Genomic DNA, 23,377 nt, shown 5'->3' with positions numbered 1-23,377 from the left:
TATCTACGGACTCTCACATTTCCTGAATATTTCACTTAGAGCTCTGAGCACATGACCTTTTGCCATTCTCCATCTTTCTTGTGGTCAGAGAAACTGGGGAGGGGGAGAACATTTCACCATATTTATGCAGTGGAAAGAATATTTTTTTATCATCTATCTATCTATCTATGCATGTTAACGCTGCAAATGACAGCAACATAAATTGTATTGCCAGCCTGGCCATCATTTGATGTCCTCCACAATAAGAGTTTCAATCTTGTCCATACTTCTTTGGGAGTGAGGCCTCTTGGGCTCAAGGAGACTTACAATGGAACAAACCCAATTGGCATCAAGGTGTAAGTCTGTGTCCTATTCTTAGTTGGCATTAGAAGAAGAAGAAGAGTTTGGATTTGATATCCCGCTTTATCACTACCCGAAGGAGTCTCAAAGCGGCTAACATTCTCTTTTCCCTTCCTCCCCAATTACAATCTTGGTGTAACTTCCTTCTTAATATATGCACATAGATTATGGGGCAGTGGTGATCTTTCCATGCTTCATCAGACCATACTGGAGTTGAGCTTTCTTTTGTCATGTGGCACTAGGGATGCTGCAACTGATCTAGTAAACTTCAGTAGGTGATTTGACTCTGAGTTTTAGCCGTCTTCAGCTGAGATGACTTAATTGAATTCTGAAACTCTGTGTGTGCATCATACATTTAAAGCACATCCACAGAAACCCATCCACACACAAAACCACATTTCCTTCCACCCTCATTTCCAGGAGCTCAGTTCAGTCCTGTATTTCCATGTGGCAGTATGTTCTGGTCTCACCAGAGACCCAACAGGCTCCCTATACTAGACTCTTCCTTGCTCAGATTGTATGTGATCCAGGCAATTCTGCAGGGCTGCATGGTATCCTTCCATTATACTTTAAAATTTTATTTTAAAAAAAACACTTGCAGGAAAGAAATATTACAATGCAGTTTATTGGCAATAAAGATCATGCAGAAAAATGAACAGTGAGAAAAGGATGAGCCTCTGCAATTTTATTTACAATAAGCACTAGCAGACAGAAACCAATCAAGGTGAATGTGCTTGCTAAGTCACAGATTCCTTAAAATCTTCAACAGTGTGTAAATTCTATTCAAACTTGTAAAATTCATCACTTTGCAAAGCAACCCAACCAAGAAGGCAAATATGTGTTCCACTTAGGTGCTGCAAGTGGTATGTGACCTAAAGTCAACTATACTGGAATGAATATTGTGATGTTGATGAAGCCAAACTCTATCATTGTCCTGGGCAATCATGAAAATTAAAAAAGAACCAATGCTGATTGATCGGAGCACTTGCTCCTTTTGTTTATTAAACAATTTCCTGTTTTGACTGTGCCTGTGCCACATGGTGTCAGAAGTGGTTTGTAATCATTCAAAATAAATGAACAGTGCAATCCACAATATGTCTATTTGTAGTAAAGACCCCTCAGTTCAAGGGGACTTACACTCAGGCAAGTGGATATAGGATTCAGTGGATATAGTACAGCCATTTACCTGTGACTAAGTCCTACTGAACATAATGGGGCTTAGTTCTGAGTAGATGTGCATCAGATTGCACTGACTGGGATATCAGATGCCTTTTATGGCAAAATTATTTTTATATATAAAGTGGTATTTGATATTCCCAGTGGCACCTTGGCTGGAGGGTGGTATACATTGTATTCCACACTTCTCAATGCTCCAAGAGATCAGTACACAAATCTGCAACTGGAGCAATGGAATTTCATAGCAAAAAACACAGACTTTAAGGTTACAATTCCACAGTGTTACACATTCTAAAACCCTGTTTGTAACTGTACATTCAGTTGCTGCCTAAAGTTTAGAACAAGTCATTAGAAGTAGGGATTCAAATGTGTCTTTTGAAGTGAAGCTATGATCTAAAATAAATGTCATTCCTTGACATACTCAAGTTTCCTAGGGTGGTTTTTTTTTCCTTTGAAAAAAGGAGCACAACCCAGCCAAAGATTAAGCATTTTATCAGCCCCTTTCATTTCAGTGGGCAAAGTTGAATCACATCCTTAACTCTCTCACTGAAATCAGCAGGGCATTAAAGTGTTCTTGTTTTGTTTTTTTGCAGTAGGAGCATGCCACAAAATGATTGCAATATTACAATGGGATCCAAGTGTTGTGTTATTTGTCTTCAATGGGGGAAAAAATACCCCAAATTTGAAGTAAATTTCCTGCTGGTTCCTCTCTTCCAAACAACTGGAAGAGAGACAGCAGCCGATGCAATTTGATATGGGTGCCTCGATTCATTCACACTGCAAGTGGTTCTGAATTCTTGCACTGCAGCCAATGTTAACAGTGTCAGAGAGAAGGGGGGAAACAGGCATTGAACGAAAGAGGTATACAAAGTGGGAGATGCGCTGCTCTCTGGTCAAGTTTCCTCTCATTTATTTCAATGAGGTAATGGTGGTGTTAATCGAGAAATATAGCCTTAAGCAACAGAATCTATCCACTCTAGGCTAGGGGGCACAGTGGAAAGGCATTCTTCATGAATATCCACTGCATTCCTGTGTGTGATTATTTGGGGGGACCATTTCTCCCATCATTTAGTCAAGGACAACTAGCACGGAGGCTGGGTGTTGCTGCGGGCAGTTAGAACAAATATGAACATTTTCTAGAAGTGGCTGAACTTGTGTGAGTGTGGCTGCTTTCCTTTTTATCTGACTACTTTCTTCCTTGATGACGAAGTTGTTGAGCTGTATTTCACACTCGAGGAGCCCCCTCCCCCTCCTGAACTCAGCCCCCCACCAAAGCCAGAGCTGTAACTGCTCCCTCCTGCAGCGACTGCACTGCTCATGCCATAACCACCACCACTGCCACCACCCATTCCGAGATTAAGGCTGCCACCTCCACTGCCACCACCTCCTCCTCCTCCTCCTCCACCACCACCCAGGGAAAATCCTCCGCTGCTCACTCGGCTGCCGCCGCCGCTGCCAAAGCCATAACTGCTTCCGCCCATGGTAGAAGAGCTGCTGATCACCGCTGGGGGGAAAAAAGAGAATTTTACTGAAAGATGCTCCAGAGAAATTCTCCAAGCAAATGCCACTACAGGTACATGCAAAGTACTGCAAAGCTCACTGGGTAACCTTGGGCCCTTCACTGCCTCACAGCCTAACCTAACCCACAGAGTGGCTGTGAAAATAAAATGGGGCAAGGGAGAAGCAAGTAAGCCACCTTGAGCTTTTGGGAGGAAAGATGCAATAAAATAAATGTAATACAGTGGTGCCTCGCTTAACGAATGCCCTGCTTAACGAAATTTCCGCTTAATGAAAGGATTTTTCGAGCAGAGGTTGCCTCGCTAGACGAATTCATTTTATGAAAAATTCAACTAGCGAATCGCAGTTTCCCATAGGAATGCATTGAAAGTCAATTAATGCATTCCTATGGGGGGGAAATTCAAAAAAAATTCAATGCATTCCTATGGGATTCGCTAGACGAATTTTTCGTTATAAGAAAAGACCTGTGGAATGAATTAAATTCGTCTAGCGAGGCACCACTGTATATCCATTTGTTTCATGACTGAGCACTGCTGAATCAGACCGAGGATCTGTCCAATTCAGGACCCCATTGAGTGGCCAAACCAACTCGTTTCCAATTTATTTCCCTGCCTCTGATACATTACTTATCATAAGTGTGTGTGTGTGTGTGTGTGTGTGTGTGTGTGTGTGTGTGAAATACCCTCCTCAAATTATTATTTTTATTTCACTTGCCTTCTTGTCAACTTGCATTTTTGTTCCCGCCAAAATTTGTGCCCCTTTTTATACTCCTCATTTGGGCAAGGCTTACATTTTCCCAAAAGAATCCTTCTTGCCTTTTATTCCTTGATTCTGCTTGTTAACCACACTGGCATCCCCTTGGACTTATTTACACCAGCCAGAATGAGAACACCTATATCTTTCACCAGATCCTGGGCAGCACTCAGGATTACTTCAAGGGTTGCCTCCTTTCTAGTTAGATTACTCCTAGGGTGGCATCATTTATTGTATCTAGAAATGTGATCTCTCTGTTGTAACCTGAATGCATTTTGGTCAACCTGTGGGTATCTGGTAACTCATAATTACAACATCCACTCCTCGCTTCTCCTATATATATATATTTTTCATCTACAGATCACCATCAGACTTTTGGTTTGAGATGTGAGGTAATGCAATAGTACAGTCCTGGTACCAATAAACTTTTAAAGTAAATTTCCATCCAAAGAGATCCTATAGAGAAATATATATGGGTATAATGTCTGAAAGGGGCTTTGGCAAGGTATGGTATGTAAGAAGCATCACAGCCAGGGGTGTACACATAACCACATGTTTTAGTATTTTTAAAACAATACAAAAACCTACTAAATCTCTTTACTACAGTCAACAGAGGGGATGAGTACAAACACCACAGGGAGGGACCCCTCCTTCAGACTGTCTTCGGTTTCTGGAAGGAAACTATTTTCTGCCTTCAGTCAAAGTTGCCCACTTGGAAGCTATGAAATTTTGTTCCCTGGAGGTTCTTGATGGGGTACTTGCCAAGGTGTCTGTTAGAAACCACACTATACATTCAAAACATATTTAACACACATAGCTTCCCCCAAAGAATCCTGGGAACTGTAGCTCACCCCTCAGAGAACTAAAAGTTCCCAGCACCCCAATGAAACAGCATTCCCAGGGTTCTTTAGGAAAAGCCACATGCTTTAAATGTATGGTGTGGATGTGAGATTCATAGCAACATAGGAAGCTGCCTTATAGTAAGTCAGACCATCTAGCTCAGTACATTGAGTGGCTGCAGCTCTGTGGGATTTCAGTTTAATTCAGCTTAATCTGCTATCTGGAGATGCCAAGGATGAAATCTGAGACCTTCTGCACACAAAACAGATGTACCCCATCTAACCTATTGCCCTTCCCAGTCCCTTCATTCGTCCCAACTTTATGAAGTTCTCAAAAGAGCCTTCGGAAGTCCCACACTATTCTAGATTGGGAGAACTTCAGCCCAGAGGTAAACTCTGTGGGGGAGAGTGTGGTATCATGGACCTTCACAGTGAAAAGTAGTATAACTAAAATACTTACACATGCTTACAGGGGTGGTAAGTTCTCCAGACATCCTAGTGAGAGAAAAACATTGAAGGCAAGTCAGCCAATCATTCAAGGATGAAATGCTTTTGAGCAAAATGATTAAGGCGTGTTACAGGACATTTGTCTGAAACAGTGCCCTGGCAAAATAAATATGTCTGCTAAGTCACAAGGACAGTTTCCAGACACAGAGCAAGAAACTCTGCCTGGCATTTTAGTTACTCATTGGGGAGAGATCAGACATGGAGGAAGTTAGGGCCCCTGGTATCTTGCCTACAAAAGGGGATTTCCTAATAAATGAAGCTTGCCATCCAAGGACAAGAGAAGCTGCATGTCTCTCCCTGCAACAAAACCTACTACAGGGCCCTCCTCTAAATACCAGTCCTGCATCTCCATAACTTAGACCAGGGGTGGCCAACTCCCAGGAGACTGTGACCTACTCACAGAGTTGAAAACTGGCAGTGATCTACCCCCTTTTGGGGGGTTCAGGTCAAAGTTCTTGAGCATTTTTTAAGATGGAGGAAGGCCCATTTTGGGGGGGTTCAGGTCAAAGTTGTTGAGTTTGTTCTGGGAGGAGGTGAGATGCTGAGCTTTTTTTTAGGGGAGCCACAGTTGTTCAGCTTCTCTGGGGGGAGCCAATGATCTACCAGTGATCTACTTCAGACATCCAGTGATCTACCGGTAGATCACGATCTACCTGTTGGACATACCTGCCTTAGACCAAGAATGGGGAACTTCTTGCCCTCCAAATATCATTGACTCCAATCATTCCTAGCGAGCATCAGACATGATGGGAGCTGTAGTCCAGCAACATCTGGAAGGCCTCACTCTATAGCCTGGGGAGGCTCAATGGTTCGTTTACATTACCAGGATTAGTCAGGCAGCATTTCCTGCCCTTGCCCATCACTGGTGCCATGGCAGGCAACACCTCCCACCCTAACTTGGGTTGTTGGTGTAATATTACATATTGCAGGTTTCCATGTTGCACTGGCCCAGCAGTCCTAAGGCAGAGACAGGCAACTCACAGCCTTCCAGATGGTACTGGCCATAAGTTTATTATTTGCAAATGCACAGTAATGCCCAGCGCCTCACCATACATACTGTGAGTGGAGAGGGACCTTTCCACTCAGAATATATTTTAGACCCGCTACAGGAACAGGAGATACTGCTCTCAGGTGAAACTGCATATTGTTCTTTGAGAAATTTCCCTTTTTAAAAAGGAATTCATGTGCCCGACTTTCAGACAAAATATCCCATCCTCCAATACTTGAAAGTGGGGGCCTCTGGGAAGTGACTGTGAGATTGCCCTTTTCCTCAACCAGGTGGCTGTTCTGACATGTTAACTAAACGGGAGAAAGGGACACAGGTTTGGTTTCAGCTTGTGGGAGGCCTCACAGGGCCGGCCCAACCATTGGCCAGGATGATGCAACCACAGTAGGGTGTGTCATTTCAGAGGGTGAAACTTAATTTTGCAATCTTTTTTCAGTGAGCGGTCTTTAAAATACGTTTTTTGGTGTGAGGAATTCAAACCTGCTATTATTTTTGTGTCTGGACAACATTTAGCTTGGTAAGTCTACATTTGATTTAAAAAAAAACTTTCGGAAAAACAAAATTCCTCATATTTGGAATTTGAAAAATTCAACACGCTCTCCCAGCAAATACTGGGAGGTAGGGATTGTTGCCACACAGACTGCTCTATTCCTCCTAAGCTAAGCTCTCAGGTGCAGTAGAAGCCAGCCAGCACTGAAATACAATTCAACTGCCGGTCCAATTGGCTTCTGTACATCAAATTAGGGAAGGCAGTCAGCGTCTTGTCCAGGCATAGGCAAACTCGGCCCTCCAGATGTTTTGGGACTACAACTCCCATCATCCCTAGTGTCAGGGAAGGTTCTAGCAGTGAAACTTCCCTGACTACCGAACTGGAGAGGCACCGAGGCTCAGACAGCATCCTAGAGCCATTACTGCAATCTGAGACAGACACTCAGGGGGAGGGGGAGGGAGAAGTGTCCAGCGGGGAGACAGCCCGACCTTTCAAGTTCGCGCCTGAATTGAGACATTCCAGGACACGTAAGCGTAAGGGGAGGAGATTCAGAGTCCCACGGTTGTTATGCTGGGGGAGGAGCAGGCGAAGGGCATTGGGGGAATCTTCTTCGGACTAAGCAGACATGTTTCCTTGAAACTTTATTGCACTTGTACATATATTATGCACCAATAAAAGTCTTAAAGGCAGGATGGCTGTGGAACTCATCTCTCAACAGTAGCCAGAAGCAATCTGTGACACCTAGCTAACAGGATCAGTGGTCAGGGATGATGGGAATTGTAGTCCCAAAACATGTGGAGGGCCGAGTTTGCCTATGCCTGGTCTTGTCTATCATCTCAGGAAACAAAAGGCCTTGGACCCACCCCCTGGAGGCGTATGAAGAGGGGTGGCTTGTGAAGAAATGGGGACTCTGATTTGGTAAGCAGATGGGCAGTGCACACCATTTTGTTTCCCCTGTTGCTACTGTCCTAAGCCATTTCATTATCCCTGCCTCTGGGGATTCTGCAATCACAGCCTCAGAGTGAAAGATCGACAGTGGTTTCTGGGGTTGTTTGCCAGCTTCAGGCTTAACCATTTCTCACAATCCTGGGGTGGAGGACATACCAGTCGAACTAGTGGAACCAGTGCTCTGCCTCTGAGATAGTCTACATTACATGGTTGCTGCCAATGTGCGGTTTATCTCAGATCCCAATGGGAAACCTTTTGCCACTGGCTGGGACTATGGTGTAAGTCCATGTAATCACCCCTGACACTGCCATGCACACTCCCTCTCCCTTCCCCAGTTGCAAAACCTGCCCCCGGGGGCCAATTAATAACCCAAGCAACTTCAGCCATGGAGCAATCACCAAATAGCTCCCTCAAGTGGTGAGGAATGACCAGGAATGAAAGGCTGATCCCTTTACTCATTGAGCAAGCTTGCAACAGGAGTCATACTTGGAATCTGTTTTGAATGCCAGACGTCAGCCTTAGGCACATAAACAAATAATAATAAAGACACAGGTCTCTCTAAGCATGTGAGAGCTGGACCATAAAGAAGGCTGATCGTCGAAGAATTGATGCTTTTGAATTATGGTGCTGGAGGAGACTCTTGAGAGTCCCATGGACTGCAAGAAGATCAAACCTATCCATTCTTAAGGAACTCAGCCCTGAGTGCTCACTGGAAGGACAGATTGTGAAGCTGAGGCTCCAATACTTTGGCCACCTCATGAGAAGAGAACAATCCTTGGAAAAGACCCTGATGTTGGGTAAGATTGAGGGCACTAGGAGAAGGGGACGACAGAAGACAAGATGGTTGGACAGTGTTCTCGAAGCTACGAACATGAGTTTGACCAAACTGTGGGAGGCAGTGCAAGACAGGAGTGCCTGGCGTGCTATGGTCCATGGGGTCACAAAGAGTCAGACACGACTAAACGACTAAACAACAGCAACAAACATGCACAGAGTACCTGTTTTTCACCATTGCATAACTGTCAGTAGGCCTTTCATGCCCAAGATAGGGGCTAAGAGACCCTTTTATGAATAGAGATTCCTTTTATGAATAGTCTCTAAGTAGCATTATGGTGTGGGTTTTTATTTTTAAAAAAATGCATTAGATACGTATCTACTAATAAACAGAGACTTACTTATATGCATGTAAAATATTTGTGCATGTTATGCATTTGCATTTTTAAAATCCACCCTGTGTTATAACCTGCTTCAGCTAATATGAATGCAAATAAAATGCATGTGGAAACACAAAATTCTATGGCATATGCATGCAATGTTACTTATGATGTGCAACAGCAGGCAATACTTCCTAAGTATGCACATAGATATTGGCTAAGAGATCCATTAAATATGAGACATTTTACATGATTGGATAAATGCCATGCAAATGTATCTGTGTTTCAATGCCCACATGAATAAATGTAATAAAAAGCAGGAATAATGGGTGCCACCACCTGAATGATTCTCTTGCAAAATCCCAAACTGGGCGAATCATGGCATGTTCTGTGTTCATCAACTGGCTGATTCCTATCGTTTGAAACCCCCTTCTAACTGTTTTCTGAGCTACCATGATGGTGTAGTGTGTCCATGAGTGTTCTGCATGGTATGGTGGAATGTGGGGGAAGGATCAGTCTAAGCTGAGATATTTCACTTCCCACACAGAAATGGCTACAAAATATCTCTCGTAGGTTTCAGCTACAGGAGTAGGGTGACCAGATTCAAATACAGAACAGAGTTCTTTCATTTGTTTTGTACAGAGTCCTGTACAACCTTTGATAGTTGTACAGAAGAGAAAACGTTTGAATGAGAGAGAAAGGCCTCTTGTACTAACATAACCTCTCCTACACAACCATTAAAGATATAGAAACTAACTTTTTGTGTGTGGAAGGGGGGGGGTGCGCCTGTGTATCTGGTTCCCTTGGATAAGAGGGAGTATATATTGCTGGTAAGAAGAAGAGTTGAAGGTCAGAGAGGGCAGGTAGGGGCAGGAAGCCCAAGTGAGGGAGAGGAGGCATCTAAGGAGCAGGGGATCCTGGGGCAGCGTTGCTGAAGGAAGAGAGCATGCTAAGTGAGTTGGACTTGTTGGAGGAAGCAAAAATCTGAGGGGAAGTGGGACAGAGGAAGCATCAGCTTGATGGCAGGAAGAGCCAAAGAGAAAGGAGGCCCCAGGTATGGTCTTCGTAACAGGAGATCAAAGAATGGGCAAGCAGGAGAAACTGGGAGGCTAAGATCACAGACCCAAGGCAGGGGTCCCCAAACTCACGTCATCGAGGGCAAGTGCCACCAGCGCTGATTGTGCTGCGGGCCGGAGCGTGTGGGAGCGCACACCCATACGCATGCACACACGTCATTTCCAGCGCACTTCCGGTTCGCCAGAACACTGGAAATAGCTTGTGCGCATGCGCATGGGCCTCCTCTGGTCCGCAAGTGCTCAGGAAATGACGCTTGCGCATGCACACAAGCTATTTCTGATGCTCCAGCGACCCGGAAGTGGGCAGCCGCGCCGCATCACACCGTTAACAGCGGGGGTCGCTGGGGGCCACATAAAAGAGCCTCGCGGGCCGCATCCGGCCCCCGGGCCTTAGTTTGGGGAAGCCTGACCTAAGGCAACACTGAAGGGCAAAGAGTCGGTAGGTAGCATTTCACACCCAGATGTGAACAAACCAACCAGGCATATCTTTGCTGAAGGTATTTGATAGTTATACAAAGCCAAATATATAGTTTTAGGGTATTAAAATATGTATAGATTTGAATATGGACACTCACACCGCAAGTATGCAGCATTAGCTATGTTGTGTCAAATGCATACATGCTACAGCACCAGGTATGAAATGAAACCATCGCAAGATGGCACCCACCTGCATTCCTCTCCTTCCAGCAGAGTTCTGTATGTAGCAATCTCAATATCCAGGGATAGTTTGACATTCATTAGCTCCTGGTAATCCCGCAGTAGGCGTGCCAGCTCATCCTTGGCACTTTGTAGGGCATGCTGCAGATCAGTGAGTTTTGTTCTGGCATCTTTCAGGGCCCTTTCCCCTCGCTGCTCAGCATCAGCAATAGCTGCCTGGAACTGAGCAATCTGCAGCAGGTATCAGAAAAGTCAAATAGTAGCTTCCTAAAGTGTTCATTTTACATACACCATAATATGTAATATTGCCTTGTCAGTGTTACTTGTAGATAGTTCAAGAGCCCACTGGCCACGAATCAGCTCTTTCCATACATCTGCAGAGACACCTAACCCTGTTTTCATGAAGTGATAGCAGTTTTCCGCATAGTCATACCTTGGTTCCCATTTTGGTGTCAGAATGGAAAGGGCCGGCTGGAGGCATTTTGCAGGACTCATTGTGGCACCGGCTACTGTTCAAATACCTTCCCCATTGATGAGTTGGATTAAGGGGTGGGTGGTATATTCATGAATCTGGCAGATGCCATGACATGTTTAGGAATTGTAGGTTTCTCAAGAGGTCAGTCTAAATATTCTAGATCAGGCATCCCCAAACTTAAGCCCTCCAGATGTTTTGGCCTACAACTCCCATGATCCCTAGCTAATAGGACCAGTGGGCGGGGAAGATGGGAATTGAAGTCCAAAACATCTGGAGGGCCAAAGTTTGGGGATGCCTGTTCTAGATGATAGTCTGGATTGCTGGCCAGATAAACATCAAACTGAAATATATATATAATTTTTTTTTAAAAAATTGTCCAGTAGCACCTTAGAGACCACCCATCAATCACCCATCTCCTACTAGCCTCCTGAGAAAAACCCCACCCCACCCTCCCACTATATATAAGGGTCTGGTGACTTCTGTTTCAGTGTAGCTGAAGAAGTGTGCATGCACACGAAAGCTTATACCAAGAACAAACTTTGTAGGTCTCTAAGGTGCTACTGGACATTATATAAATATATATATCGACTGTGTCAGACCAACACGGCTACCTACCTGAATCAAATGGAAAGGCAATCAATTTAAAGTGTAGCTCATAGAATCCTCTGTGAATTTTGATTATTTTCTGTCTTAAGGATATCTATGGTATGTATGTATGTATGCATGCATGCATGCATTTACTTACACACACACACACACACACACACACACACACACACACTCCTGCTCCAAGGAACTCATGGGCTGCCCAATACAGTTCCTAGGCAGTTTCCCAACCAGGTAACTTACAGGGCCAAACTTCTTCTTTTCAGGAGTAGTTTGGAATTATATGCCCAGCTTTAACTTAAAATATCTTAAATTAGCATGGATTTAATGTGTCAAATACCAATACATTATTTTAGTATCACGGTGCATGAACAGACGTCCCCCAGGGGACTGCAGGATCCATGTCTGGCTCTCTAAAACCCTTTGCTTAAATGCAAGTCTAAAGTAAAAGTAGCTGCAGCAAGCGCAAATTCAGTCAGGGTTGCAGGATTTGTTACCTTGAATTATTTCCCATTACAACCCCAAAGCCACTATTAGCCATGAAAGTGAATCTATAGCAGTCGCTGTCTTTTTTTCTCTCTTTTGCAGCTATTTCAATCAAGGGGCTCAGGAGGAAAAGCAGAAGTGAACACACCCCAGCAGGACAGAAATAAATTGCACCGTGTCCACTGAGGTTTTCAGTGCTGAGCGCCAAGCAGCAGCCACCAATATTAGGCCTGATGACACTTTTGAGAAGGGTTCCTAGCTCCTATTTTAGTAAGTTTATAGTGTGAGAGAGGTCTGGAAGGGAAGAATGGTGGGTGGTGGGCAACTATCAGGAACACCTGTCTGTGGCTGCTTCCAGGTGGGTGTTTATTGTAGGATCAGCACTACTCATACACGCAGGTTCTCTGCAGCACCCACACCATGTCGCTGACGTCAAAATGCTAGCCCATATTCCCCCGCCATGTGCATCATCAAGATGGCAGAGACTGAACCTGCAACCATGTGTTCTGCCGTTGAGCAAAGGCTCCACCCAGCCTGAACTTGCAAGAAAATACAAATTGAATAAATAATAAAAAGAAGAACAAGAAGGAGGGGGAATGAAATACACACATGCCATAGATTCAGTCGTTGCTATATTAAAATGGTCCCCACCTGTTTCTTAACAGCATCAATTTCTGATTTTAATCTGTGGATCATTCGATTCAGTTCTGCAATCTCGTTCTTGGTGATCTTCAGGTCATCACCGTGGCCAGCTGCTGTACTCTGAAGTTCCTGAAACTGCAATGCAGAAATACATTCTTCAGTAACTGAGCTACTTTAAGCAGTACCAGTTCTAGGATTTAGGAATGGGCAGCTTGGTTAGGCTCTGGAACTCCCTCCCTGGAGAAGCGAGACTGGCTCCCTCCTTGCTGTCCTTCTTGTTTCAATAGGCTTTTGAGAATGGACTGCTTTTAATGAAAGTGTTGGTGCCGTGCTGTTTTTATTATAATAAACCTCAAAGTGGTTTGATAGCTTCCTTGGTAGCAAATGCTTGAATTTTTTACTTTTGAATCTATGCTGCATTGTCTGCACATCTTTCTGTGGTGCTTCCCCAATGGTTCTACGTTATTGCCATTTGGAGGAGGACAAAGAGGAGCCCCAAATATTTGTGGCACATGCAACAATTGAAATCGAAGCAGAATGTTCACCCTGAAGCTTTTTCCAGACACAAATGTCATCGAAAGTGGGGTTGCAGATATAATCGCCGTCATGCCGCCATGAGCAAAAAATAATCATGAATGCACAATGAAGAAATATCTCTAGGGTCCTATGAGCCTCTTGGATGCTCCCATATCAAGAAAGAATGGCAGTGCTATTGGGTGTAGTAGGCCTTTTGCTTCTCAGAGGCTTTCCACCAGTGGTTGACTTTACTCTCCTCCAGATCCAACTCCAATTTTAAAATTAGGAATTGAGATCCAATTTGGCAAACATTCCCATGAAAATGGAACATTTTGGATTTAAAAACTTTTTGGTCTGCAAGTTCAACTTGTTTTCATTTGCCTCAGGCTTCTCTGTTGATTGAAAAAATAATAATAATAGTCTGCTGGGAAAACAGTCGAAGTGAGCCTCCAGGGTGATAGGGACCAATCTATACGGTATCTCAAATTTTAAATTTTAGGTTCTCACGTGTCTATGCATTTTGCTTAATTTTAATTCCGAAGCTGTTTGCTGTAGATTGTTTTAAATGCATATTTTATTCTAGTGAAAGTTGTCCTAGATGTGTCTTTCAAGCTGGTCTTTAACCGTAATAAACAAATGACTGAAAAATAGGGCCCAGGTGCCTCTTAGTCACTGAGCGCCAAAGATAAAGGATGCAGAAGGTCTCACCTTGCTTTGATACCAAGCTTCTGCTTCGGCCCGGCTCCTGTTAGCAATGTCTTCATACTGTGCTTTCACCTCAGCAATGATGCTATTGAGGTCTAGATCTCGGTTGTTGTCCATCTGTAGGATAACGCTGGTGTCGCTGATCTGTCCCTGGATCTGAGCCAGTTCCTGCATGAGAAAATAGGTTCTTAGTATCCGTCCACCCACCCATCCACAAACTCGGGGATTTTAGGATTACAGCTGGATGAAAAACTTAATTATTAAGAAGTGACTAAATGAGAAAACCTCTCCATGACGGGACCACCACAGGGAGGCCATCTTTCTCTGCCTCTGCATGGCAGTTGGTCCACACGAAAAACCTTTATAATGTGTGTACCAGCTCAAAATACAGACCAGGCCTCCACTATGTGATTCATCGCCCATCCTGCTGCCCAACATTCCTGTCAATGGATGGCAGTGGTGTGGAGATAAACCACATGGGGGGCGTGGAGGACCACCCACGTGTTAGCCCAGGACATATGGCTTGCTACTAATGATAATGTAGAATTATGCAACAGAAGTATACAAGAGACTTAGCAGAGTTGAGCATCATGTGGCACATTCTGCCAAGACCTCTCCCATTTTAGAGCTATGCCTGGTTATGAGTCTCACATCAGCATGGGTCACTGACCAATGCCAAGTGCAGGACGCCTTTGCGCATTCATGGCCAAAACTTGGCATATGTCTGTTTGTGAGCCCACTATGGCAAGCCTCAAATCTGAAATGGATTCGAGGAGTTTAGCTGCTCTCAAATAGCAGGAGGAACACCGCCCCCCCAAAAAAAACCATAATAATTCTGAAACGATTTCTTTAGGGTTGCCATATTTGTAAAAAAGGGAAATCCGGACACCAAAGTTTTTGAGCTTTGTTGAAAGAAATCCGCCAAATTCTACACTTCTGACATGGGTTGCCATACGTATGGATTTTCCCAGACATTACAGAGATTTCATCACAGACACTTTTTTGATGGCCAAATCCCGGCTATGTCCGGGAAATTCTGGACGTATGTCAACCCTAATTTCTTAGCACTCTTGCATGTGGAACAGCCACTAGTTTCAGGCATAATATGTGTGGCAGCCATATTATAAAAAGTGACTCACAGTGAAATTCTACACACACCTACCTACCTGGGAGTTAGTACCACTTACTTACTTAGAATTATACTTGCATAGAATATCCCTCTCATGCATTCTTCTCTCTGGCTAGACTCTAAATAACTTTTTTGTCCTTCATTTAAAGTAAAGCACTAAAACAGAGATGGGGAATCTGTGGCACCTCCAGAAGTGGATGGACTCCAACTCCCATCAGCCCCAGCCAATGGGCAGGGGTGATGGGAGTTGTAGTCCAGCAACATCTGGAGAAACACAGGTTCCCTATCCAGTTCTATAAAGAACCATCTGATCCACAGCAGAGTTTATGTTGTGACATGCAAAGGGGACTCCTGTGTATTCACGATTCCCTATCAGATGTTTTCCTTTGAATATAGAGGGCTTTCCCCATCACATAAAATAACTGGGATTTTATTTTATTTTTATTTTATACACTGCCCTACACTCAGAGGTTTCAGAGAACAAAATCAAATGTCTAATGCATGTCAGATTTTGTCCCCTTGTAAGGCTTTGCCTGATAAGAGCATCTGGTTTTGTTTTCATTTTGCCCCCCTTGCTGTCCTGCAGTATCCCATTTCTGATTCCTATCACCACTTTGTGAACTGATGGAGAGATAACTCTAAAACAAATATTTTAGAGCGCCATCAATGCAATATTGAGGGTAGTTCACTCACAACTCCCATGATTCATTCCTAGGTCTGTGCAAAATTCAAAAATGACTGAACCAGGCTCACATTTAACTCCCCAGCAGACCTATGAAATGTTGTCCTCCAAAATCTGCCAAGGAGCCAGTCACATGTCCCATTTTCAACTATTTTGAAACTATTTTCACATATTTTGCATGTGCTCTTTCTCACATGAGTCAGCCCACTTCTTTCGGCAAAAAGTAACTTGGCTTCCAGCTGTGAGGACACAGCCTATCAGATTCCACATTACTCTGATTTCTTTGAATCAAGAAAGTTAAGCACTTACTGCCTCAAAGAGGGCTCTCAAGAAGTCGATTTCATCTCTCAGTCTATCACCTTTTGCTTGCAGCTCTATTTTGTGCATGAAGGAACCATCCACATCCTGAAATAAATGCAGTGAATTCATGTTACATTAAACATGGCTAGAGCCAACCTAGAAGTCATAGACAGCTATTGGTCTTCTCAGCCCAGTAACATCTACTCTGATTGGCAACAGTAGAGGACTTTCCCAGGGGCATTAAAAAACCTTAAAGATACTGGAGACTGAACCTGGGACCTCCTTCAACCAAAGAAAGTCTTTTCCATGAAGTTCTGCATTATTTTCCAACATGCGTCTGGAAGCTCATAAACAGGACACAAAGAAGGCAATGCTGTTTGTCCCTAGAAGTGGTGATCCACTTATGTGCTTCTTCTGTATTGTGGAGGTTCCTGTTAGCCATGCTAAAGCATATGCAGAGCTTCACATATATTATTTCACTATTTGTCACAAGAAATCTGTAAATTAAGCCAGTACTATTAGCCTTACGTTGCAAAGGTTTGAACCAAGGGCCAAGGGCCTCCTGACTCAGAGCCAAGTATCCCACGAATCTACTCAGAAGTAAGGCCCATGGAGGTCAATAATGCTTGCTTTGAGGTAAGTGGGTATAGAATTGCAGCCTCAATCAGTTGACTACATCTACCTTTCATTGATTATTGATAATAATAAAGCCAGTAGGCAACTATTGGGGAAACAGCCACCTGAGCTGGAATTTGAAACCCATTTAATCTGGACTCCACTAAGGGCTGAGAAAAAATGTTATTTCCCCTCGAAAATAGTCTCCTACTTATTGTTGCCTTTAAAAAAAAAGTCACCTTCTTGATGCCAACAAAGTCATTTTCAGCCGCAGTGCGCTTGTTGATTTCATCTTCATATCTATTAAGAGAAGAAACAGATTTGGACTCTTCTGAGAACAAGGAGAACTGAGGGAGAGGAAGAATAGCAAGAAAATGGTTCCTTCCTTTGATGCGATTCTGGCCCAGATGAGTAGGTTAATTGCTACTTACAAATCTGGATTGCAACCTTACATACTAGTGTTAAATGTATTACACAGACATAAGTTTCACTGAGAGCTATTAGGAGACACTCCGATTCCTCTCAAAGGGCTACAATTCACAGTCCATCCCTCTTCCTGGGAATTGCATCCCATAAGGGAAGTAAAATGTCTGCTAATAACTCTCTGCAAACTACAATTCTTTAACAAACTACAATTCCCAGAATTCTAGGGGGTAAGGTTATGACCAGGCACCCCCAAACTGTGGCCCTCCAGATGTTTTGGGACCACAACTCCCATCATCCCTAGCTAACAGGACCAGTGGTCAGGGATGAGGGGAATTGTAGTCCCAAAACATCTGGAGGGCCGAGTTTGGGGATGCCTTGTTATGACTGTTTAAAGTGCTTTAAAGGTAGATGGGGCCTAGATTACACTTGTTGGGTTTTGCTGTAGGCATGCTGTGTGTAGGCATGTGTGTGCTGCATATATGTGAGGGAGTGCATCATACAACAATATTCTTCAAATCCGCCAAGTCAGAGGATAATGACTATCCCATCTGTGTGGGTGGGGGTCCTAAAAGTCTGCCTCAAGTGTCTCAGTCCCATCTGCCTTTAATGCAGTTGTGCCCCATACTTTTCTACCAACACACTTTCCAGCAGGCCAAGGAGTCATGAATATATATGACAGAATTTGCCGCTGCAAGTTTTTATGGCTCCTTTTGTGAGCCAAGCTGCATTTTATGATCCTGTAAATACTTGCTTTAAATGCCCTCATTTCTTTAATATGCAATGAAAACTTCTCCAGCCTAAACCACAAGGTGGAATCCACGCCAAGAAAAAAGAAAAAAAAGATAGCATTGCTATGAGGCCAGAAAACATCTAGATTGCATCTTCGGCTCATTCCTAATGCTGGATTGACGCATGACAGACCACTGAGCTCATCAGAGACCTGAGATGGCAGTAGGATGGAATTTGCCACTTGAGAGGAGCCTGCTGGATCAGGCCAATGGCCCATCTAGTCCAACATCCTTCTCTCACAGCGGCCAACCAGAAGCCTAAGGGTTTCTCATGGGGCACTCTCCCCATTTCAGACAGCAGCAACAGAATTCTTTTTTTTAAAAAAATGCTCCTAATCCCTACATTAAAAAAACAACAACATCCTCCTTGCAAGCAGAAAATAAACACAGCATATAGAGAGCCAGGCTATGCTACTTTTCATAATACATGTTCATTTTCTACTTCCAGGAAGATTTGTTTTGGTTTATATTAAGGGGGGGCATTAAAAATGGGATCACACACACACACACACATACACTCCTGCAGACTGAAATGGTACATTCCATGCCACCTTTTCAAGGTTTTCCACCCTCTTATTCTGCTGCATCGATGAGTATGCTGAGTCTTCTTACCCAAGTAGGCCCTCATGGCTCACTCACCTCTTTCTAAAGTCTTCCACCTGATCCTGCACATTTCTGAGTTCTCCATCCAGCCTCCCACGATCACCGGTCAGGGTATCCAGCTGTCTCCTGAGGTTAGCAATGTAAGCCTCAAACATTGGCTCAATGTGGATCTTAGTACCTGTGCTGCTATGTTGCTGTAGTAGGTCCCATTTGGTCTCTAGAACCTTATTCTGTTGCTCCAGAAACCGTACCTGAAACCCATCAAGAGAACCATGTTGTGTAATGTCATAGCACCACCACCACAACAACAACAATTTGTTGTTGTTGTTGTTGTTGTAGTTGTTGTGGTTGTTGTTTATACCCCGCCCTCCCCAGCCAAGACCGGGCTCAGGGTGGCTAACATCAGGTATAAAAACAATTGATTAAAATACAACTTAAAAGGCAGCCTCATTTCATTGGAAGCCCAGATCAAAACCTGTTTGGGGGGAGAAAACGTCAAATCTTCACCAAGGCCAACTATCCAGACTGGTCCTACGTGGGCCAGAAAAAAGCCAGGGAAGTCCCCAAATAGGGGTTCCATCACAGAAGGAAAATGAAAGAGGGAGAGGGGATCAGGCTGATTCCAAGCCAAAGGCCAGGCGGAACAACTCTGTCTTACAGGCTGAGTCAAAAGCATAGTGGAACCAGAGCCCAGTCCTTATTACACACTGATCAATGAGGATTAGCTGCACTCGTCAATGAATCCCCCTAAATCATCAAAGACCCTGGAGATACACATATTGGAATGGATTAAATTGCCGTGCAAACCCTTGAATGTTTCAAAGTTTTCAAAGCACTTACAGCACTCCTGTAAGGCAGAACAGTATTATTGTACACATATTGCAGTGGCAACGGAGGCTGAGACAATGGTGGCTTGCCTAAATCCACCTCTCTGAGATGAAAGGAGAACTGGCAATTTTCTGGCTCACACTCCTGGCCTCTCCACTGTACCAGCATCTCTCTAAAAACATCAAGAGGAGGATGCAGCAAGCTTGCCTTTGCTTGTGTTGGTGGAATCCTGAGGCCTCCTACAGCAAAGACAGGTAAAGGTAAAGGGACCCCTGACCATTAGGTCCAGTCGTGACCGACTCTGGGGTTATGGCGCTCATCTCGCATTATTGGCCGAGGGAGCCAGCGTACAGCTTCCAGGTCATGTGGCCAGCATGACAAAGCCGCTTCTGGCGAACCAGAGCCGCATTGGAAACGCCGTTTACCTTCCTGCCGGAGCAGTACCTATTTATCTACTTGCACTTTGACATGCTTTTGAACTGCTAGGTTGGCAGGAGCAGGGACCAAACAACGGGAGCTCACCCCGTCGCGGGGATTCGAACCGCCGACCTTCCGATCGGCAAGTCCCAGCCTCTGCGGTTTAACCCACAGTGCCACCTGCGTCCCAAGATAAGATTCAACTAATCAATTAATCATCATTGCTACAAATAAAGGGAATTCAGTACCCCTCCTTTTTGTGAAACATGATTCTAAACCAATGGTAGCCAGCCTTTCCGACAGGAGTCCCATAAATAGTACTGCCAAATGACCAAAAACATGCCTCCTCTCCCATTCCTGGACTGGTCTTCTGCCTGTGACAGCAGCTTGATCTTCACCAAAATATGACAGTCTTAAAATGAGCATGCTTTTGCCTCCAGGATCTTCTTGGAGGCTCTTTACTTATGAGCAGTCAACCTGTATGCTACTGTCATATCAATCTACCCCCACCTAGTCCTAAAATAGCTGTCCTGTTGAGAGCACTTAGTGGCCCAGGTTGCCAGCTGACCATGGCAAAACAGATGTGCTTTGGGCTTTGAACAGCAGCTTCGCAAGCAGAAATTTAGTTTCCACAGCATGGGGTGTGTGGATATTTTCACCAGCCAAAATCTCACATAAAGGTCCTGTTAGACAAAACTTAAGTGGCTAGTTGAAAACTGGAAAGGTAGCAATCCTACCAAAAAGTCAAGCCCAATGTATTACATAACATCCTAGTAGTGTGCATGATAGTATATATGCAACTTCGGGGTGTTTTGCCTCTGAGCAGGAGGACAAGCAGAAGCACAGCATGGGAGAGCCAGGAATGTAGGCTAGCCTTTATAGCATAGCCATGCTCACAGACCACCCTGCTTCTCTCCAGGAGTGTGTCAAAAAATGCCCTGCTACTTCTGCCCCTCCCCATGCTACAGGCTGGCAACTCAATCTAAACCAGGGTTCATCATTCTCAGCTGGCATAGCCAATGGATAGGTGGCTGGTGGGAGGTGCAGCTCACAACATGTGGAGCAGGGGGCCGGTCCACTGTCCCTCAGACCTTGTGGGGGGCCGGACTATATTTTGGAAAGAAAGAAAAAGAACAAATTCCTATGCCCCACAAACAACCCAGAGATGCATTTTAAATAAAAGGACACATTCTACTCATGTAAAAACATGCTGATTCCTGGACCATCCGCGGGCCAGATTAAGAAGGCCATTGGGCCGGATCTGGCCCCCGGGCCTTGGTTTGCCTACCCATGATGTGGAGGATACCACATTGACTACCGCGATCTAAATCCATAACATCTATGAACATGAACACAAATGCTCTTGCATATAACAGTGACTCAGGCTTGAAAATGTCTTCTACTCAAAATAAGACCCGCAACCTTATCCTAAGGTTTGTTGATGGGGATGGGGTGTGGCAGCTGCTTTAACAAGGCAAACAGCTGGAGAAGCAGCAGCAGCAGGCAAACCCACACTATGCTTTAATAGTCATTCCCTCTTCCTATGGGACTCTGGGAAATGTAGTCCTGTGAAAGAGATTCGTGATACCTAACAATCTACAATTCCAGACATGGTTTGTGGGAAACCACAGAGGTAGTCAAACTGAAACCTTGGTTGGGAAGAATGATGCCTGCATTCTGATTTCATCCAGCGTACCCTTGAGTGGCCCATCCCTTTCTTGCAAACTCTACCACAATGTTGCGTTTAACTGACTCACCTTGTCAATGAAGGATGCAAACTTGTTGTTGAGGGATTTGATCTGCTCCCTTTCTTGCACGCGCACTTTTTGGATCTCTGGGTCAATCTCTAAGTTGAGTGGTAACAGGAGGTTGGAGTTGGTGGTCACTTGCTGGATGCCCCCAGGAGGAACTACACAGCCCATCCTTGGACCACCACCAAAGCCCCCCATTCCTGATCCACCTCCACCAAAGCCTGCAAAGGAACCACCTCCAGCTCCATACCCCCCAACAGAAAACCCTCCACCACCAAACCCGCCTGCACCAAATCCACCACCACTACTCATTCCACCACCCCAGAGGCCTCCAATTCCACCTGCACCATGACTAATGGAGCTGCTTTTGTTAACTCCTAGGCTGTATAGGCTTCTGCTCCCAAAGCCACCCCCTAGCCCCCCACTGCTTCTGCCACCCCGGGATAAAGAAACTGACGTGAAGCTGCCTTTCGTCCCTCCAGGAATGGCAGCAGTGGAAGAACTGTAGCCCCGGGAGATCCTGACCCCACCCCCAGACCTGGAACTGAATTGCCTGTTCATTGTGTCTTATTCAAAGTATAGGGGAGAAAAATTAGCAAAGACCTATTATGGAAAAGAGGGAGAGAGAGGGAGAAAGAAAGAGAGAGAAGGACGCCAGACCCCTCTCTGAGGTTGAAATTCTGTCTTCTCTCCCTATATATACACACATATGTATGTTGAGGTGGGCTTGGCTGGAGTTAGGTAATTAATCAAGAATAAGCTCGTTAGTGGGCTGGGCTATGTTTGGCAGCAACAGATTTTTTTTTATTTTTTTTTTAAAGTCCTCTAAGTGTTCCTTTGAAGTGAAGCAAAGCACCAAAATTGCTTGGCTTGCAGGCTTTAATGGCACAAAAACTACACTAACAAATTAATTTTCTCACCACCACCTCCGCACCTCAGCCAAATAATAATAAATACACCTCTGCAAATGGTTCTTTTCCCAACTATTTTTTTAAAAGTTGCTTTAATTGTGGATTATCCCTCTTCAGTATCTTACTTCAAAGCTCCCTATTTTCCCCTCCTCACATCATTGGCTTGAAATCCATAGTGCCTCCGAGAGCTATGATTAATCACCTGAGGTGATTCTGGTTCCATTCTCTTTTTTGCTCTCTTCATTCTCTTTTTTGCTCTCTAGCCTGAAATTACATTCATCTTCTTTTGGAACAAGAACAGTACATTTATTAGCCCAAGGCCAGTTCCAGCAGCTGCCCTGGGCAACAGCATTTGCTGCTCCTGCCGCTGTAGTTGAAAGGAGAGCCTTTCCCCAGGAACCTTGAGACATGTGCTTATTCACCAGTGAAGGCTGTGAAGGTCCTGTGAGTGCCTGGAGGCGGTTGGAGGATGGATGGCTAACAGATTGAGATTGAATCCTGACAAGACAGAAGTACTGTTTGTGGGGGACAGGAGGCGGGCAGGTGTGGAGGACTCCCTGGTCCTGAATGGGGTAACTGTGCTCCTGAAGGACCAGGTGTGCAGCCTGGGAGTCATTTTGGACTCACAGCTGTCCATGGAGGCGCAGGTCAATTCTGTGTCCAGGGTAGCTGTCTATCAGCTCCATCTGGTACGCAGGCTGAGTCCCTACCTGCCTGCGGACTGTCTTGCCAGAGTGGTGCATGCTCTGGTTATCTCCCGCTTGGATTACTGCAATGCACTCTATGTGGGGCTACCTTTGAAGGTGACCCGGAAACTACAACTAATCCAGAATGCTGCAGCTAGACTGGTGACTGGGAGCGGCCACTGAGACCACATAACACCGGTCTTGATAGACCTACATTGGCTCCCAGTACATTTCCAAGCACAATTCAAAGTGTTGGTGCTGACCTTTAAAGCCCTAAACGGCCTCGGTCCAGTATACCTGAAGGAGCGTCTCCACCCCCATCGTTCTGCCTGGACACTGAGGTCCAGT

General features: G+C 44.7%; 1 protein-coding gene and 1 long non-coding RNA gene across 2 annotated transcripts; one reads left to right on the top strand and one right to left on the bottom strand.

Annotated features, from left to right (window-relative positions):
- Nucleotides 1-948: 948 nt before the first annotated feature.
- LOC118081540 (keratin, type II cytoskeletal 6A) lies at nt 949-22,103 on the bottom strand. Its single transcript, XM_035108034.3, has 9 exons — nt 21,439-22,103; nt 18,473-18,687; nt 16,859-16,919; nt 16,014-16,109; nt 13,897-14,061; nt 12,682-12,807; nt 10,474-10,694; nt 5,086-5,120; nt 949-3,019 (listed from the first exon to the last, which is right to left on the bottom strand). Exons 1-9 carry the CDS (start codon nt 21,991-21,993, stop codon nt 2,694-2,696), a joined length of 1,800 nt encoding a protein of 599 aa, XP_034963925.3. The 5' UTR covers nt 21,994-22,103; the 3' UTR covers nt 949-2,693.
- On the top strand, nt 2,974-13,045 carry LOC148686705 (uncharacterized). Its single transcript, XR_015947923.1, has 2 exons — nt 2,974-3,088; nt 6,575-13,045. It is a non-coding gene; the product is annotated as an uncharacterized LOC148686705 (long non-coding RNA).
- Nucleotides 22,104-23,377: the final 1,274 nt, after the last annotated feature.

The sequence above is a fragment of the Zootoca vivipara genome, chromosome 2, assembly GCF_965207765.1.
Source record: "Zootoca vivipara chromosome 2, rZooViv2.hap1.1, whole genome shotgun sequence".
Taxonomy (NCBI): domain Eukaryota; kingdom Metazoa; phylum Chordata; class Lepidosauria; order Squamata; family Lacertidae; genus Zootoca; species Zootoca vivipara.
This window is presented reverse-complemented; position numbering and strand designations above follow the sequence as displayed.

Bases quoted from the DNA above. Each gene is read 5' to 3' on its own strand.
- LOC118081540 (XM_035108034.3), bottom strand. From the start codon at position 21,993: ATGAACAGGCAATTCAGTTCCAGGTCTGGGGGTGGGGTCAGGATCTCC. The intron at 16,920-18,472 runs GTGAGTGAGCCA...TTCTCTTAATAG, and splicing joins GTGGAAGACTTTAGAAAGAG to ATATGAAGATGAAATCAACA. The intron at 5,121-10,473 runs GTGGGTGCCATC...TTCTCTCACTAG, and splicing joins CTGGAAGGAGAGGAATGCAG to GATGTCTGGAGAACTTACCA.